This window comes from Hemitrygon akajei, chromosome 1 (assembly GCF_048418815.1).
Source record: "Hemitrygon akajei chromosome 1, sHemAka1.3, whole genome shotgun sequence".
Taxonomy (NCBI): Eukaryota; Metazoa; Chordata; class Chondrichthyes; order Myliobatiformes; family Dasyatidae; genus Hemitrygon; species Hemitrygon akajei.
In genome coordinates, this window is record NC_133124.1 from 5,546,090 (window position 1) to 5,564,604 (window position 18,515).

Sequence of the window (18,515 nt, forward strand, 5' to 3'; positions counted from 1 at the left end):
ACAGGAGCAGTCAGACAGGTATATCTAGTTCACCACACTAGTACTACTGCCTGTGACTCTGCCCTTGAGTATTGCTTGTGTTGTCTTGTTTCTTTCAAGTCTAAGTCAGAGTGTATACTAAACCTTACTCTGCCACCTCTCGTTACAGCCCCATCCATTATAGACCAGAATGGTAGACTCATTCATATTAAAGCATATAAATAGTACTACTCACTGTGTGGTTCAGAAATAATGCTTAATATAATGCTGGTCGCAGTCATAATATCGGAAATACCAAATCTGTAAGGGGCTGAATTATCTTCAAGATGTAGATCTGCAAATTTAAACTCATCATGGAAAAAACATCTTTAATGATGAAAATACTATTAATAACACTTTAGCGGTTACTTGAAAACAAATCAAAACCACTAAGAGTCTCGGCCAGGGTAATCGACATTGTATGACGCGCTTCCAAACAACGAATTTCCAAATTGAGAAAGGTACGTTCAATCCTTCATTACGAAAGCAGCAAAGATGAATGATCTTGCAGCAATAAAAAACTAATAACACTAAATTAGCGATATAATGATCTTAGCATTCAAATCAGCATAACAATGTGTTCCAATTAACAAAATAACAAAGTGATACTGAGCGTAGTTAGTCGTCAAACTAAATTAGTGCTTCATTTAGCAGAGTTAGTGTATTTAAGTGTTCTTAGTGGTCAACAGAAAAATATAATTCGCTGGCTGCCTCTAACAACTAACCACAAACGTGAATACATAACTATGCTCATTTGTTTCTACCACACCCCAACCCACGTGACAGATTATCATAATAAGTCTGCCACAAAATACAATTCTCGATGGAGATCACAACTTTTTGCCAGCATCTGCAGTTATCCTGCTCTGGCTTGCACGAAGGTTGCCTGGTCAGCAATCAGTGCAGTTTGTCTTCTCTTGCACATTGGTTGTATGAGTGAAGTTTTCCATTGATTCTACTGTGTTTCTTAGCATCTACAGTGAATGCCCACAAGTAATTGGATCTCAGGGTCATATGTGGTAGCAGCTAAATGAAACAGTGATCCTCTGAGGCCAAGGTGCAAAACACATTACAAACAGCACACAGCACACGGGCATAGCACAAATACCACATATGGGTACAACAGCAGAACACGCAGAGTCAGAAAGAAAAAAAAACATATAGCCCAAGTGCCTAAGTGGCAGGACTGTAGATATGTGGTAAGTTGCTCTGGTCCAGTTTGTTCTTCCATGGAGCGAATACTGGAGAGCAGCGGTAGCAGGAGGAGCCAGCTCCCAACCCGGTGCCCACAGAGGCCTCTCCCACACCCCCTTGATGCCTCCTTCCCAACAGGCAACTGTAAGACTAGGGATGATTAAATATAGGAATGGGTGGGACTTTGAATTTGGAAATCAAGATCCCAGCTCTGTAAATGAGGGAAACAGGTGAACAAAGGCAGAATAAGTTTTTACCTAATTTGGTGTACCATTGCTTAGTGACTGCAGTTCCAAGTACATTTACAGCATGTTACCACATATGACCCTGAGATCCAATTACTCGTGGGCTTTCACTGTAGATGCTAAGAAACACAATAGAATCATTGTAGTTTAATGCTGATAAGTGTGAGGTGCTACGTTTTGGTAGGACTAATCAAAATGGGACATACATGGTAAATGGTAGGGCACTGAAGAATGCAGTAGAACACAGTGATCTAGGAATAATGGTGCATAGTTCCCTGAACGTGGAATCTCATGTGGATAGGGTGGTGAAGAAAGCTTTTGGTATGTTGGCCTTTATGAATCAGAGTATTGAGTATCGGAGTTGGGATGTAATGTTAAAATTGTACAAGGCATTGGTGAGGCCAAATTTGGAGTATTGTGTACAGTTCTGGTCACTGAATTATAGGAAAGATGTCAACAAAATAGAGAGAGTGCAGAGGAGATTTACTAAAATGTTACCTGGGTTTCAGCACCTAAGTTACAGGGAAAGGTTGAACAAGTTAGGTCTTTATTCTTTGGAGCATAGAAGGTTGAGGGGAGACTTGATAGAGGTATTTAAAATTATGAGGGGGATAGATAGAGTTGACGTGGATAGGCTTTTTCCATTGAGAGTAGGGGAGATTCAAACAAGAGGACATGAGATGAGTGTTAAGGGGCAAAAGTTTGGGGGCACAAGGGGGAACTTCTTTACTCAGAGAGTGGTAGCTGTGTGGAACGAGCTTCCAGTAGAAGTGGTAGAGGCAGGTTCGGTATTGTCATTTAAAAACAAATTGGATAGGTATATGGACAGGAAAGGAATGGAGGGTTATGGGCTGAATGCAGGTAGGTGGGACTAGGTGAGAATAAGCGTTTGGCACATACTAGAAGGGCCGAGATGGCCTGTTGCCATGCTGTAATTGTCATAGACAATAGGTGCAGAAGTAGACCATTCGGCCCTTCGAGCCTGCACCGCCATTTTGAGATCATGGCTGATCATCTACTATCAATACCCGGTTCCTGCCTTGTCTCCATATCCCTTGATTCCCCTATCCATAAGATACCAATCTAGCTCCTTCTTGAAAGCATCCAGAGAATTGGCCTCCACTGCCTTCCGAGGCAGTGCATTCCAGACCCCCACAAATCTCTGGGAGAAGTTTTTCCTTAACTCTGTCCTAAATGACCTACACCTTATTCTCAAACCATGCCCTCTGGTACTGGACTCTCCCAGCATCTGGAACATATTTCCTGCCTGAAATGGTTACATATGCATATACATATACATATGGTTATATGTATCCATTTATGGTCAAATGATAACTAGACTTGAACTTGAACTTCAACTTCCTAAACTCATGGTCATGCTTAATTCATGATGTTTAAAAGACTCAGATTTTAACTGCTTCACCAAAGGAGGTGTATAAGTCTAAATTTTTCTCCAAAACTCTGCTTGTGCACTTGCTCAAGTAATTCCTTGTGTCAATAATTCTGTGGAGCATCTTGGGATGTTTTATTAAAAGTTATTTCTTTAGATCTTGGCTCAGCACTGATGAATATGTTCTCTTAAACACAGGGCATTCTGCAGATGCTGGCAATCCAGATTAACACAGACAAAATGCTGGAGGAACTCAGCAGGTCGGGCAGTATCTATTGAGAGGAATAAACAGTCAACGTTTCAGGCCGAGACCCTTCGTCAGAACTGAAGCTGGAAGGTGATAGGTGGAAAGGGCAAAGAGCTGGAGAAGGAGGAATCTGGAATCTGATAGGAGAGGAGCGTGGATCATGGGAGAAAGGGAAGGAGATGGGGCACTGGGGGGGAAGGGGGTGGTAATATGCAGGTTAGGAGAAGAGGTAGGAGACCTGAGTGGGAAAATTTAAGAAGATGGATGGGCAAGGGGAAAATTACTGGAAGTTGAAAAATTCAGTGTTCATGCCATCAGGTTGGAAGCTACTGAGACAATATGAATTCTCTTCAAAAAGTCTTTCGCCAGTAATTGATGTACCTTCAGTTGCTCTGCCAACACCCACCCCCTCATTTATGGGTGATAAGTACATTGATCATCACTGCAATCTACAAGACTTAATCATTCACTTACAAACAAGCAAAGCTCCTCTAAGAGTTCTAAATTACCCTATTAACTTTTACCTGTTTTTCCATGCTCATAAAGCAGTTAATATCTTACTTAGTAATCCAAAAACCACTTGGTTACAATCTGAGTCAACCAAGAAAATGTTTTTGTCTTTTGAACTTTTACTTCAGAGATATATCATAAGACCACCTGGAGCAGAATTAGGCCATTCGGCCCATCGAGTCTGCTCCGCCATGGCTGATTTATTTTTCCCTCTCAACCCCACTGTCAGTATTGTGAGCAGAAAAAGGATCTAGTACTTTCCTGGTGCATATAACGCACAAACTCTTCTTCGGCCACCACCCAGGTCCAGGTGTCAATTTTAACTGATGTTTCAACGACAAACTCTGCCATCTTCCTCAGGGATGATGCCTAGCCCTCCTGATTGGTTAGTCCTCAACCAATCAGGTTCCTGCTGTTCCACCTTATTTAAAATCATTTTCCAGTTCTTACTTAGAGTGAGACCTTCGACTTTGTTGAAATTCGTATTCTCTAGTCTTACTTCAATGGCTTCCTTCACCAGGTGATCGCAAAAGCCATTGGAATGGCACAGTAGTTCTGTACTGTCAGTCAATCCTGTGGTCACTGCGTAAGCAATGTTCTGCTGCAAGCGAATACACCACCTATTCTCCTTGATGCAGGTTTCCATCGTGCGCCCTGTCTGGCCGATATACGTTGCTCTGCGTTCACAGAGACTCCTGCAAACAGCAGCCGTTCTGAGTCCCCAGGTCATCTTTGAACCACATAGCTTGGATTTAAGCTTCAGGTGGCTGTGGAACTGTTGGAGTGCCTGGAGTCCATGTGGCCACACAAGGAAGATGTCACAGATATCTGAAGAAGCATTTGGGGCATAAGGGTGATGAACTCAGCACCCTCTCCTCAAAGTCCGCCATGTAGAAATTAGCAATAGCCGGCAACAAGGGCAATCCCATGGCCACTGTGCTCCTTTGTTCATAGTAGTTCCCCTTTGAGAGCAAGTACGGTACGTTGATGTAAGAGTGTGTTCAAGAAGGTCAATGGTATCCTTGTGAAACCTTGACCACAGGAGGGCCAAGGTGTCCTTAATGGGAACTCTTGTGAACAGGGACGCTACAATGAAACTGACATCCTCCGGGGTCAGCTGGGTGTTGGCTATTATTTTTTTGTCAGGGTCCGGTCCGGAGCCGCGTTCTGGGTTTTGATCCGGTCCGAGGGCTCCGGACTCTGGGTCCTGCAGTTGTCCCTCCCGTCACCCATGATCTAGTTGGGACCCTCCTGGTTCAAGGAGGCACACCTGTGACTCACTGAGCTGCAGGTGTTTATAAGGGGCCTTGGGACTGGGACCAGGCGGGAGGTCGTTCTGTTCTGGTCCCGCTTCTCCGCTCGGTGGTTTTGTTCGTGCGGTCGCGTTCTGCCGGCCGTTTTCCGATTTTCCCGTGATCATGACTGTTGTGTTGGTCACCCTGGACCTATGCCCGTTCCTATCCCTTGCCTCCGTCGGCTTGCCGCTGCCCGGCGGGGGTTCTGTCCCGTCCTCCTCTTCCACCCGAACCCTGGGATTGTGCCCCGCACCCGCCTAGGGGTTCGCGTCGTGCCCAGGCCTCCGGTGTTTCCGCCTGGGGGGCGTCCCTACCCAGGATATATGCGGCCCGCCCAGGGAGGGCTCTCCGCCAGCTTATCTAACCACCTAGACCTGCCTGCCTGCCTGAACCCCGAGGACCTGCCTGCCTGAACCCCGGGGACCTGCCTGCCTGAACCCCGAGGACCTGCCTGCCTGAACCCCGGGGACCTGCCTGCCTGAACCCCGAGGACCTGCCTGTCTGCCTGAACCCCGAGGACCTGCCTGTCTGCCTGAACCCCGGGGACCTGCCTGTCTGCCTGAACCCCGGGGACCTGTCTGCTTGCCTGAACCCCGGGGACCTGCCTGCCTGCCTGAACCCCGGGGACCTGCCTGCCTGAACCCCGGGGACCTGCCTGCCTGAACCCAGGGACCTGTCTGCCTGCCTGCCTGAACCCAGGGACCTGTCTACCTGCCTGCCTGCCTGAACCCCGGGGACCTGCCTGCCTGAACCCCGGGAGCCTGTCTACCTGATCTCGAACTTCGGGAGCCTGCTCCGCTCTGCTTGCCTGAACTCTATCTACCTGAACCCCAGCTCTACCCTTTAGTGTCATGGCATTCCCATCCTGTCCTTCCCCTAGTACTTCAGTGTCTGCATCCTGCGTTTGGGTCCATCCGGCCCCTCCTGACAATTTTTACGAAGTCAGCCAGGTGTGATGCTCACAGTCCCCAACAGAGGGAAACAGCACGGTAGTCAAGGGGTTTTGGGATCGCCTGGTAAAGGAAGCCATTGAAATAAGATTAGAGAAGAAGAATTTCAACAAAGACAATGGTCTTACTCTAAGTAAGAACTGGAATAATATTTTAAATAAGCGGAAACCTGATTGGTTGAGATCTAACCAATCAAAATCTAACCAATCAATCTAACCAATGACGGGAGTTGAGTATATATACCAGCAGACGAGACATGCCTAGGCATCATCCCTGATGAAAATGGAAGAGTTTGTCATCAAAATGTTGGTTAAAATCAACACCTTGTCCTGACTGGAAACCTGAGAAGAATTTAACAGTTTGTGATTCTATGAAAGATAAGACCATAAGACATAGGAGCAGAATTAGATCATCTGGCTCATTATGCCTGCTCTGCCATTCCATCGTGGCTGACTTATTATCCCTCTCAATGCCATTCTCCTGCCTTCTGCCCGTAACCTTTGACTCCTGACTAATTAAGAATCTATCAACCTCTGCTTTAAATATATCCAATGACTTTGGCCTCTATAGCCATCTGGGGCAATGAATTCCACAGATTCACCACCCTCAGGCTCAAGAAATTCCTCCTCACCTCTGTTCTAAATGGAGATTCCTCTATGCTGAGGCTGTGTCCTCTGGTCCTAGACTCCTTCACCATTGGAAACATCATCTCCACATCCATTCTATCCAGACCTTTCAGAATTCAAAGAGTTTCAATGAGATAACCTTTTATACCAGCAGAAATTGCATTTTCCTCTGTTTAGTTCAGGTCAGAATGAAAGCAAATAATGATGAAAGTACACCTATTTCACCATACACTACCTTACAAATCAATTTCTTTCAGGCATTTACAGGAAAATAAAGAAATACAATGGAATTAATGAAAAACTATACATTAATAAATATTCACAATCCACCAATGTGTAAAACAAATAATTTTTTTTCCTCTGAGTACTGAGAAGGGTCCAGAGTTAGTGCTATGTTACTTGGTGAGATGTGGGAACACTGGGATACTTCCATGTCTCCCTGATAACTACATCTGCACCAAGTTCACCCAGCTATGACTCCTGAGAGAATGTTAAGGAACTGGAGATGCAGTTAAATTACCTTTGGCTCACACGGGAGAATGAGGAGCTGACAGATAGGAGCTGTAGGGAGGTAGAGTCACCCCTGGGCTGCAGGAGGCAGATAACTGGGTGACTGCCAGGAGAAGGAAGGGAAATGGGGAGCCAGTGCAGAGTAACCCTGTGGTTGTTCCCCTCAATTATAAGTGTACCACTTTGGAATCTGTTGGTGGTGGGGGAATGACCTACCAGGGAGAGGTCATAGCTAGCAGGTCTCTGGAAGAGTCTGACTTGCTGGCTCAGAAGGGAAGTGGGGAGACGTGGAATGCTGTGGTGACGGGATGCCATAGCTAGTGGAGCAGTCAGGAAATTCTGTGGACTGATAAAGTCACTTGGATGGTATTCTGCCTCACAGGCGCTAGGGTCAGGGATGTCTCAGACTGGGTCCACACCATTCAACAGGAGAGGGTAAATAGGCAAAAGTCATGGCACATTTTGGTACCAGCGACATAAGCAGGGAAAGGAAGGAAATCCTGAAGAGGCAATTTATGGAGCTCGGTAGAAAGGTGAAAAGCAGGACCAACATGGTAGTAATCTCTGGAATGCTGCCAGTGAGGATAAGAATAGGATGATTTGGCAGGTGATTACGTGGCTGAGGAACTGGTGCAGAGGGCAATGGTTCAGGTTTATGGATCATTGGGATCTCTTCTAGGGAAGGTACAGATCGTACAAAAAGAACGGGTTACACCTGAATCCAGGGGGACCCTTGTGGGCAGGTTTGCTGAAGGTGTTGGGGAAGGTTTAAACTAATTTGGCAGGGGGTGGAAACTGGAATGACAGGGCTGAGAATGGCCCATTGGTATACAAGTAGGTGCAGTGTGCAGTGAGTGTGTGAGGAAGGACAGGGAAAATTTGCAGTCAGTGGGATGGTTTGCAGTGTAACATGAGGGCAAAAAGGGTGATGAATGCAGAACTGAAGGTGTTATATTTGTATGCGCACAGTACATGGAATAAAGTAGATGATCTTGTCGTGCAATTAGTGATTGACAGTACAGTATAACATTATGGGCATCACTGACTCATGGCTGAAAGAAGATTATAGTCGAGAGCTTAACATCCAAGGAAATACATTGAATGGAAAGGACAGGCAGGTAGGACGAGAATGATTCTGAGAATGTAAGTATGTAGATTGTTTGATGACTCTGGGTCTGTACTCTCTGAAGATTAGAAAAATGACGGGGGAGATGAAATCTCATTGAAACCTATCGAATATTGAAAGGCCTAGATAGAGTGGATGTAGGGAGGATGTTTCCTATAGTGGGGGAGTGTAAAATCAGAGGGCACAGCCTCAGAATAGAGGGACATCCACTGAGAACAGAGCTAAGGAGGAGTTAGGTGGTGAACCTGTGGAGGCCATGTCATTGGGCATATTAAAAGCAGATGTTGCTAGGTTCTTGATTAGTCAGGGTGTCTAAGGTTGCAGGGAGAAGGCAGAATAATGGGGTTGAAAAGGATAATAAATCAGCCATGTTGGAACGACAGTGCAGACTCAATGGGCTGAATAGTCTACTTCTGCTCCAATTGTTATGGTCTTTTGCAAAAGAAGACAAGTTGTGCAAATAGAAATTAATAACACTAAGAACATGGGTTGTAGAGTCCGTAAACGTGAGTCTGTAGGTTGTGGAATCAGTTTGGTGTTGAGGTGAGTGTGGTTATCCACGCTGGTTCAGGAGCCTGATGGTTGCAGGGTAATAACTATTCCTGAACCCAGTGGTGTGCCCTTCACTGAATACTCATTATATATTGAATATTCAGTGAATTTTGCCTTCAAGCAAAACAGTAGTTCAAACATTTGCATAGTGGTTTAAATTTAGAATAATGATAAGGTATGTCTGATTTGGTTTTACTGTGTTTACGGGAGAAGGAGCAAGAAAAATTTGTTTAGTCAGGTGATGTATGGTTACACAGTTGGTTTCAGGTCATTATTTGCTTGTAAGCAAAAAATAAATGCAGAGTGTCCTTCAGTCATGCCCTGTGACACCCCGTGTCCCTTAGTGATGCCCCGCGTCCCTTAGTAACTCCTGGTTGCAACATGTGAGCTTCAATAATACATGCTCAATTCTACTGCATTGCAGCAACCCCTGATTGACAACAATCACATACCTTGTTCCCTATTGACTTCAAGTCTCCCTCCACTGGTCGCCCTAGCGGACTACATTGTCACCATCAGTCAGTATGCAGGCCAGGGCAGTAGCATATGGGGAGCAGTCTGTTGGCCATGCAGCAGACTCCCCCTCTCCATGCAGCCGATGAATGCCAGAGACCGATACAGTTCAGCACCAACGTCACAGGAGTTGACAGTCAATGTTGAACTCAACATAGGACTGTCTTGGGGAGTCCATCTCAAGAATTTTTCTTCGGGTTTACTTCTGAAGCCTTCTCCATGAGTGGGTATATTGCAAGGCAGTGGAGGTTTGAGATCAGAGTTTTCCTTCTCCTAATTGATGTTTCAACCAAGGCTGATGAGACCAATCTGCTCAAAGTGTCTAATTTTAAGGTGCCAGTAACCCAACTTTGCTCCTTCTCCTGTCAGTAGAAACGGTTCCACTGGGCTTAGTAGCTGAGCCACACATGAAGGCAAGGAGCTGGACTTGGCTGTCAGAGGCTACTTGAGACGCACACCATTGGGAGTATTTAGTAGGTCGTGGGAACTTATCCCCACTGCACCCCTGCCTATAACTACCTTAAGAAACCTCCCTATTGACTGGTGTTGCATTATTAGACCGGACTTATTCTGGTTTCGAGGGGTAACTTTAAACCACAAACAGTGGAGATACTCTACTTAATGAAACAAAACCATGGCCTTCCCCCTTGGCAAAGGGGGAAAAGAAAACATTTTAAAGGATACAATCAGATATAACATTGAGATCAATTTCATGAAGGTCCGGAGCATCTGGGCAGCATTTCTTGAATTCTTTTTGTAGATCAAAAAAGGAATAGAAGCACTCTGGCAACGTAATATTCTGTCAGAGAAATGAAAAGCATGTTTCTGTCTGAAAAGAAGTTAATCAGGACTATGATTTTTCAGATTACCCTTAATGTTGGTGCAAAAGTGAGAAAAAACAGCTCGCTGCTTTTTCTGATAGAACTTAGAACATGGTAGAAACATGTGACATGGGACCAGAAGATGTCGAATCCTAGTAGGTTGAGTTAAGAAACTGCAAGGGTAAAAGGACCCTGATGGCAGTTATACACAAGCCTCCCAACAGTAGCTCGGATGTGAACCACAGAGTACAATGGGAAATAGAAAAGGTGTGTCAAAAGGGCAATGTTATGATAGTCATGGGAGATTTCAACATACAGGTTAATTGGGAAAATCAGGTTGGTATTGGATCTCAAGGGTATGAGTTTGTTGAATGCCAAAGAGATAGCTTTTTAGAGCAGTTTGTCTTTGAGCCTACTAAGGGATCAGCTATACTGTATTGAGTGTTATGTAATGAACCGGAGGAGATTAGGGAGCTTAAGGTAAAATAACCCTTAGGAGGCAGTGATTACAATATGACTGAGTTCAACTTGAAATTTGATAGGGAGAAAGTCAAGTCTGATATAGCAGTATTTTAGTGGAGTAAAGGAAATTACGGTGGTATGGCAATTACAGTGTAATTTACAGTGGTAAATTACAGTGGCCAAAATAAATTAGAAGGAGATGCTGGCAGAGATGATAGCAGAGCAGAATTGGTGTGAGTTTCTGGGAAAAATGAGGAAGACGCAGGATAGATATATTCCAAAAACAAAGAAATAATCAAATACTATTTAATAATCAAATACTATTTGTACAACTGTGGCTGACTAGGGAAGTCAATGATAATGTAAAAGCAAAAGAGACAGCATATAACAAAGGAAAAACTAGTGGGACAACAGAGGATTTGGAAGCTCCTAAAACACTACAGAGAGCAACTAAAAGAATCATTAAGAGGGAAAAGAAGAAATATGAAGCAAGCAAGCAAACAATATCAAAGTAGATAGTAAAAGCTTTTTCAAGTATATAAAAAACAAAAGAGAGATGAGAGTGGATAACAGACCACTGGAAAATGAGGCAAGAGAAATAATACGGGGGACAAGGAGACAGTAGATGAACTAAATTTTGCATCAGTCTTCACCGTGCAAGACGATAGCAGTGTGCCAGATCTCGAAGGGTGTGAGGGAAGATAAGTGAGTGCAGTTATTATAACGGAGAAAGTGCTCAAAAAGCTGAAAGACCTAAGGGTACATAAGTCACCTAGGCCAGATGAACTGCAACCTAGGGTTTTGAAAGAGGTAGCAGCGGAAATTGTGGAAGCATTAGTAATAATCTTTCAAAAATCATTGGACCCTGGCATGGTGTCAGAGGACTGGGAAAATTGCAAATGGCACTCCACTCTTTAAGAAAGAAGGAAGGTAGCAGAAAGGAAATTATAGACCAGTTAGCCTGACCTCTGTGGGTGGGAAGATGTTAGAGTTAATTGTTAAGGATGAGGTTATGGAGTACTTGGTGACACTAGACTAGATAGGACAATGTCAACATGGTTTCCTTAACGGAAAATTTTGCCTGACGAACCTGATGGAATTCTTCAAGGAGATTACACATAGGATAGTTAAATAGGATGCAGTGGGTGTTGTACATTTGGAGTTTCATAATGTCTTTGATAAGGTACCACACATGAGGCTGCTTACCAAGTTAAGAGCCTATGGTATTACAGGAAAGTTACTAACATGGTTAGAGTATTGGCTGATCGGTAGGAGGCAGCGAGTGGGAATAAAAGGGTTCTTTTCTGATAAGCTGCCAGTGACTAGTGGTGTTACACAGGGGGCTGTGTTGGAACTGATTCTTTTTATGCTGTACATCAGTGATTTAGATGATGGAATAGATGGCTTTGTTGCCAAGTTTACAGATGATACAAAGTTTAGTGAAGGGGTAGGTAGTGTTGAGGAAACAGGTAGGATGCAGAACTTAGACAGATTAGGGGAATGGGCAAGAGAGTGGAAAATACAATGTTGGAAAATGCTGAAATCTGAGATGCAAAGGGATTTGAGAGTCCTTGTGCAGAATATCCTAAAGGTTAACTTGCAGGTTGAGTCGGTGGTGAAGAAGGCAAATGCAATGTTAGCATTCATTTCAAGAGATCTAGAATACAAGAGCAGGGATGTGATGCTGAAGCCGTTGTGAGGCCTCACCTTGAGTATTCTGAACAATTTTGGGCTCCTTATCTAAGAGACGATGTGCTGGTATTGGAGAGTGTTCAGAGGAGGCTCACAATCAGGTTCCTGATTGGACACGGCATCAAAGGTTACAGGGAGAAGTCTGGGGAGTGGGGTGGAGGAGGGGAGAAAAAGGATCATCCATGATTGAATGGGGGAGCAGACTCGATGGGTCAAATGGCCTAATTCTGCTCTTATGTCTTATGGTCTCATTATAGCACTGTGCAGGCCCTTTGGATCTCTATTTTATGCTGACATTTTAACCTACTCCTAGATCTTCTCTCCTACATAGTTCTCAGCTCTCCATTTTTCTATCATTCATGTGCCTATCTGAGTCTCTTAAATATCCCTAATGTATCTGTCTCTAACACAACCCTGGCAAGACTTCTAAACATCCTGCCTCTGACATCCCCCTATACATGCTGCCAATCACATGAAGGTTTGTTTTAGCCATTGACTCCCTGGGGAAAGGTCTCTAGATGTTCTCTTGATATATGCTCTATATTATTTGACACGTGAAGTCATCTCTCACCCCTGTAGCAGTTTCCACACATCAACTGCACTCTTGTATGTTAAAAACCGTTGACATCTCTCCTATATTTTCCTGCAATTCTTATAATTAAAAAAACTCTTTAAATGTTAAGTTTTTAAGATTTATTTAAAAACCAAGTCCAATGCTAAAAGTAATTAAACAAGTATGAGGTAAAGCCATAAGACATAGGTGCAAAATCTGGCCATTCAGCCCATTGAGTCTGCTCTGCCATTCCATCATGGCTGATTTATTATCCCTCTCAACCCCATTTTCCTGCATTCTCCCCATAACCTTTGACATGCTGACTAATCAGAACCTATCAACCTCTGCTTTAAATATACCCTGTGACTTGGTCTCCATGATGTCATATAGTTTCAGTTTAAATCGTGTCAAGAAAGGAGACAATTGTAAGTCATTGGATATGCGTGTTTCTTTTCCCAGAGGTGTGCGGGTACTAGTAAACGGCATGCAGAGATTACCTTGCTGGAAGCCTCAGGGTGGAAGACTTGGCGAACGTGCAGTTGACTGTCAGTACAAAGGCAGAACGAAGTTCCCTCATTCAGCTCTTTGCTCACAGACTGATTGAACTGTGTGAAAACAATTAGCAATCATTTTCAGTGCCTCCTCCGGATGACTTAGTAAGGAAGTTAAAACAGTAAAAACTCTCATTCTACGCAAGGTTCTTCCACAATTCAATATTGTTTATCGTCTTTCTTCAGTGCACGAATGTAAAGAAGAACAATATGATTTCTACTCTGGATCCAACACAGCACAAAAAAACAGAGTAAGCATAAAGAACACAATAAAAACTCAGTAAATATAGATACATTAAATTGGTTTACAAACATAAGACTTATTGTAAAGGATTTTCAGAAGGCCTTTGAAAAGGTGCCACACGTAAGACCATAAGACATCGGAGCAGAATTAGGCTATTTAGCCCATCAAGCCTGCTCCACCATTTCTTCTTGGCAGATCCAATTTTTATCTCAGCTCTAATCTCCTGCCTTCTCCCTATATCCCTTCATGCCCTGACCAATCAAGAATCTATTAACCTATGCCTTAAATGAGGCAGTTTAATATGGTATTACAGGAAAGATTCTAGCATGGATAAAGCAGTGGCTGTTTGGCAAAGAGTGGGAATAAAGGGAGTCTTTTCTGGTTTGCTGTTGGTGACCAGGGATGTTCCACAGGGGTCTATGTTGGGACCGATTCTTTTAACGTTATATGTTAATGACTTGGATGATGGAATTGATGGCTTTGTTGCAAAGTTTGCAGATGATATGAAGATAGGTAGAGGGGCAGGTAGAGAGGAAGTAGAGAGGCTACAGAAGGACTTAGACAAATTAGGAGAATGGGGGAAGAAGTGGCAGGTGTAATATAGTATCGGGCAGTGTATGGTCATGCACTTTGGTAGAAGAAATCAAAGGGTCGACTATTTTCTAAATGGAGAGAAAGTACAAAAATCTGAGGCACAAAGGGACTTGGGAGCCCTTGTGCAGGATTCCCTAAAAGTTCATTTGCAGCTTGAGTCTGTGGTGAGGAAGGCACATGTGATGTTAGCATTCATTTCAAGAGGACCAGTATATAAAAGTAAGGATGTAACATTGAGACTTTATAAAGCACTGGTGAGGCCTCACTTAGAGTATTGTCAGCAGTTTTGGGCCCCTTATCTGAGAAAGGATGCGCTGAAACTGGAGAGGGTTCAAAGGAGGTTCATAAAAATGGTTCCAGGATTGAATGGCTTGTCATATGAAGAGCGTTTGATGGCTCTTGACCTGTGTTCACTAGAATTCAGAAGAATGAGAAGTGACCTCATTGAAACCTATCAAATGGTGAAAGGCCTTGATAGAGTGGATGTGATGAGATTGTTTCTTATGGTGGGACTGCCTAAGACCAGAGGACGCAGACTCAGAATAGAGAAGTGTCCTTTTAGAACAGAGATGAGGAGGAATTTCTTTAGCCAGAGAGTGGTCAATCTATGGAATTGTCTGCTACAGGCAGCTGGGGGGTCAAGTCATCATGTATATTTCAGGAAGAGTTTAATAGATTCTTGATTGGTCAGGGCATGAAAGAATACGGGAGAAAGGTAGGAGTTTAGTGCAGAGAGGAAAAATGGATCAGCCATGATGAAATGGTGGAGCAGACTTGATGGGCCAAATGGCCTAATTCTGCTCCTATATCTTATGGTCTTATGATTGTATATCCATAAAGTGACACTAGGTACAGGAGTATCTGTATAAAAGAATATAGGACAATGTAATGGTGACAGATTAAATATTGTTCCTAATAGAAACTCTTCTACATGTTATGTACCCCCAGGGTTAATTTTTTCTGTGGACTGTCACTTTAAAATGCCGAGAGAATGAGACTGACTTTTGGATACTTGGATTTCTACTGATTACAAAGTTGCTTGATTACTATGGTGAGAGAAGTGGAATTATTTGATGGACAATCGATGTTATGGTTTCTCTGTGGCTTGTTTTGAATGTACGAGGACACACAGACACACACAGTCAGAGTCAAGATGGAGTCGGTCAATGGAAGACACCAGTAAGTCGGTCGCTGGTTTAAACTTTCAGTAGCCCAAAGGGGTGAGTTGAGATCGATCCAGAGTATTGATAAATGACTCTCACATGTGCTGCAACTAGAAGAAGTTTGCAGAGAAGAGATGGGAGGAGAGGAAGGTTTGAAACAGAAGAAACCTAGTGACAAAGAGATCACTGTTTGGACTCTCGCTCTAAGTAGTCCGTAAGGGATGAGTTTGTTTCCATTCGGCTACTAAAGTGTGATTATCACTTAGTTAATCCACAGGAGTGGGTTCTCTGGTAAGGGGAAAACCTTTGTGAATACTATGTGTTTGTTTACCCTTTGTCTGGGTGTGGTAGTTCACTGAAGACAGGCATCCCTATGGCAAATCACTGTTGTAGTTATTTCGTAAGTCGTGGAACTGGATAAGTGGCTATCACATTGTGTGTGATTGGGGTAACCTTGTGGAATCTACCGGTGTGTCGACCCTTGCCTGGGTGGTGGTTCCCTTGAAGATGGTCCCCTTTGTGATAAGCTACCGTTGGTGATAATCCATATGTAGATTCTGTTTGAGTTTCCTGTGGCCACCACTTTGAGATGTCCCGTAGCTGAATTTGGGTTGGTACCACTTGTGTTGAAAGGATATTCGTTGAAGATCATTGTCGGTGATACTTCATGCGTGAAGTGGAACAACTGCAGAGATAAAACCTACTGCTCCAATACTTTATTTACAATTTTCAGTTTTACATATTGAAGACGTACAAAACAATACAAAGGAAATGCAGCTCCAGGTGGAGCGCAGACAAAACAAATCAAAAACAGAAACAGAAACAAATACTCATTGGAATTTAGAAGATTGACGGGGGATCTTATTGAAACGTATAAAATTCTAAAGGGATTGGACAGGCTAGATGCAGGAAGATTGTTTCCGATGTTGGGGAAGTCCAGAACGAGGGGTCACAGTTTAAGGATAAAGGGGAAGCCTTTTAGGACCGAGATGAGGAAAAACTTCTTCACACAGAGAGTGGTGAATCTATGGAATTCTCTGCCACAGGAAACAGTTGAGGCTGGTTCATTGGCTATATTTAAGAGGGAGTTAGATATGGCCCTTGTGGCTAAAGGGACCAGGGGTATGGAGAGAAAGCAGGTACAGGGTTCTGAGTTGGATGATCAGCCATGATCATACTGAATGACGGTGCAGGCTCAAAGGGCCGAATGGCCTACTCCTGCACCTACTTTCTATGTTTCTATGTTTCTAAAAGGCTGCCAGACAATTTACAAGATTACCTTAATAGACTTGCGAAAAAAAAGTTGACACAACAGTGGTATCATGGAAGCAATGTAAAATAAAATGAATAAAGGAGTCCGGTTAGGCACCACACCCACTCATGAGACTAGACAGATCAAGATCACTATGTATGTGAGGTAATATGACACTGAGCCAAGAAAGGTCCCCATATTCTCCCAAATATGTTCTGTGTATTGGGTTTGTGCAGACGCAGTCTTTCCATTTGTATAATAGACAACATCTCCTTGAGCCAGTGTGCAAAGGTAGGTGGTGTAGTAGACTTCCAGGTCAGAAGAGTAAGTTTCTTAGCCACCACCATTCCTAGATGCAGAGCAATCTGCAGGTCGTGTGGCAACTCAAGAGTCACTGCAGAACATCCAAAGATGGCGAGGTCGGGATTGGGCTGAATGTCTCTAGAATAGGCTTTTGAGAGCCACTCAAAAATTGCAGTCCAAAAGTTGTATAATGTAGAGCAAAACCAGAAAAGATGTGCTAGTGAGCCCTCAGCAGAGCGGCACCTGTCGCAATCAGGAGACACAGATGGGAAGATGCGATTCAGTTTTGTTTTTGAATAATGCAATCTATGCATCACCTTGTACTGGATTAACCTGTAGCGTGAATTAATAGAACAACAGTGAACTCGGGATGCTGCCTCCTCCCAAACTTCCACTGATATCTCTTGAGTTCAAGTCCCTAGTCCAGGCTTCCCTAATAAAATCTGTAGAGACCAAAGGAGGAAAGCAATTCACAAATTTTGATATTAACTGTTTGGAGTCTGGAGGGAGCAAGAGGTTTTCAAGAAAGGGATGAGTGGTGAAAATAGGCTCGAAGTGTGGGCACTTTTCCTTAACGTAGTGTCTAACTTGGAGATAGTGAAAAAAATGTGAATTTGGAAGGTTAAACTTAGTGCTTAATTGTGTGAATGATGCAAATTGGCCATCGATGTACAGATACCCCTCTCTCTCCGGACTGTAAACACCCCATCTAATTGTCCAGGCTTAAATGAGTGGTTTTGACAAATGGGAGCGTGTATGGAAACACTGGGAATTTGGTGAGCCACTTTTATCTAGTTTAATATTCGTAAAGAATTCTTTAAGGTAAAGTTTTGTTGGATTAGCTTATCTGTTAAGGCATAAGTGGAAAGCAGAAGAGCAGGAAGTGAAGAATATTTAACAACAGAAGCCTCCAGCTGTAGCCATGAAGGATTTTCTTCGGTCTCAGCACCTCCACATTTCCAGTGTGTAAGAGCCCTGGAGTTAGCTGCCCAATAGTCATGTTTGAAAATTGGCAGATCAAGACCGCCCTTCTTAAGAGGTTTGTGTAGGTGAGCCTTAGATATCCTGTGTGATTTATAGCCCCACACGAAGGGCAATATGATAGAGTCAAGTTTCTTAAAAAATGATGCATTTAAGTATATAGGCAGGTTTTGAAACAGATATAGAAACCTGGGTAGGGTCACCATTTTGATCGCATTTACCCGTCCAATCATGGATAAGGGCAGTATCCTCCAGGACTCGATATTTGTTCTGAGTTTTTCTAAGGATTCTGTAAAGTTAAATTTGAAAAGACGCTTTGGATTCTTAGTCAGTCTAATCCCCAAATAGGTGAAACAGTCCTTCTCTACTCTAAAAGGCAACTTTTTCAGGAAATTGATCCACTAAGGGATTGAATTCACTCTTTCTCCAATTTATGGTATAGCCAGAAATACTCCCGAAGGAATTTATATATTCTAGTAGGATGGGAATAGAGACCGCTGGATCGGCTAGACAAACAAGGAGGTCGTCTGCGTACAGGGTCACGCGGGTCTCAATATTCCCAACGTAATACCTTTAATGTGTGGGTGGCCCCTAATGCCAATTGCCAGGTGCTCCAGCGCTATGTTGAACAGCAGGGCGGACAATGGGTCCCCTTGGTGGGCACCACAGTGCAGGGAGAACGGATTGGATTTATACCCATTTGTGAGAATGGAGGATTTTGGA

General features: G+C 43.6%; 1 protein-coding gene across 3 annotated transcripts in view; it reads right to left on the minus strand.

Annotated features, from left to right (window-relative positions):
- esrp1 (epithelial splicing regulatory protein 1) overlaps positions 1-18,515 on the minus strand; it is a 107,990-nt gene that overhangs the window by 76,812 nt on the left and 12,663 nt on the right. For all 3 annotated transcript variants that reach the window (XM_073025970.1, XM_073026053.1, XM_073025886.1), the window contains exons 3-5: positions 13,202-13,309; positions 9,861-9,975; positions 215-313 (exon numbers count right to left, since the gene is read on the minus strand). In XM_073025970.1, the coding sequence (XP_072882071.1) occupies positions 215-313; positions 9,861-9,975; positions 13,202-13,309 (322 nt within the window). The remainder of the gene's footprint in view (positions 1-214; positions 314-9,860; positions 9,976-13,201; positions 13,310-18,515) is intronic.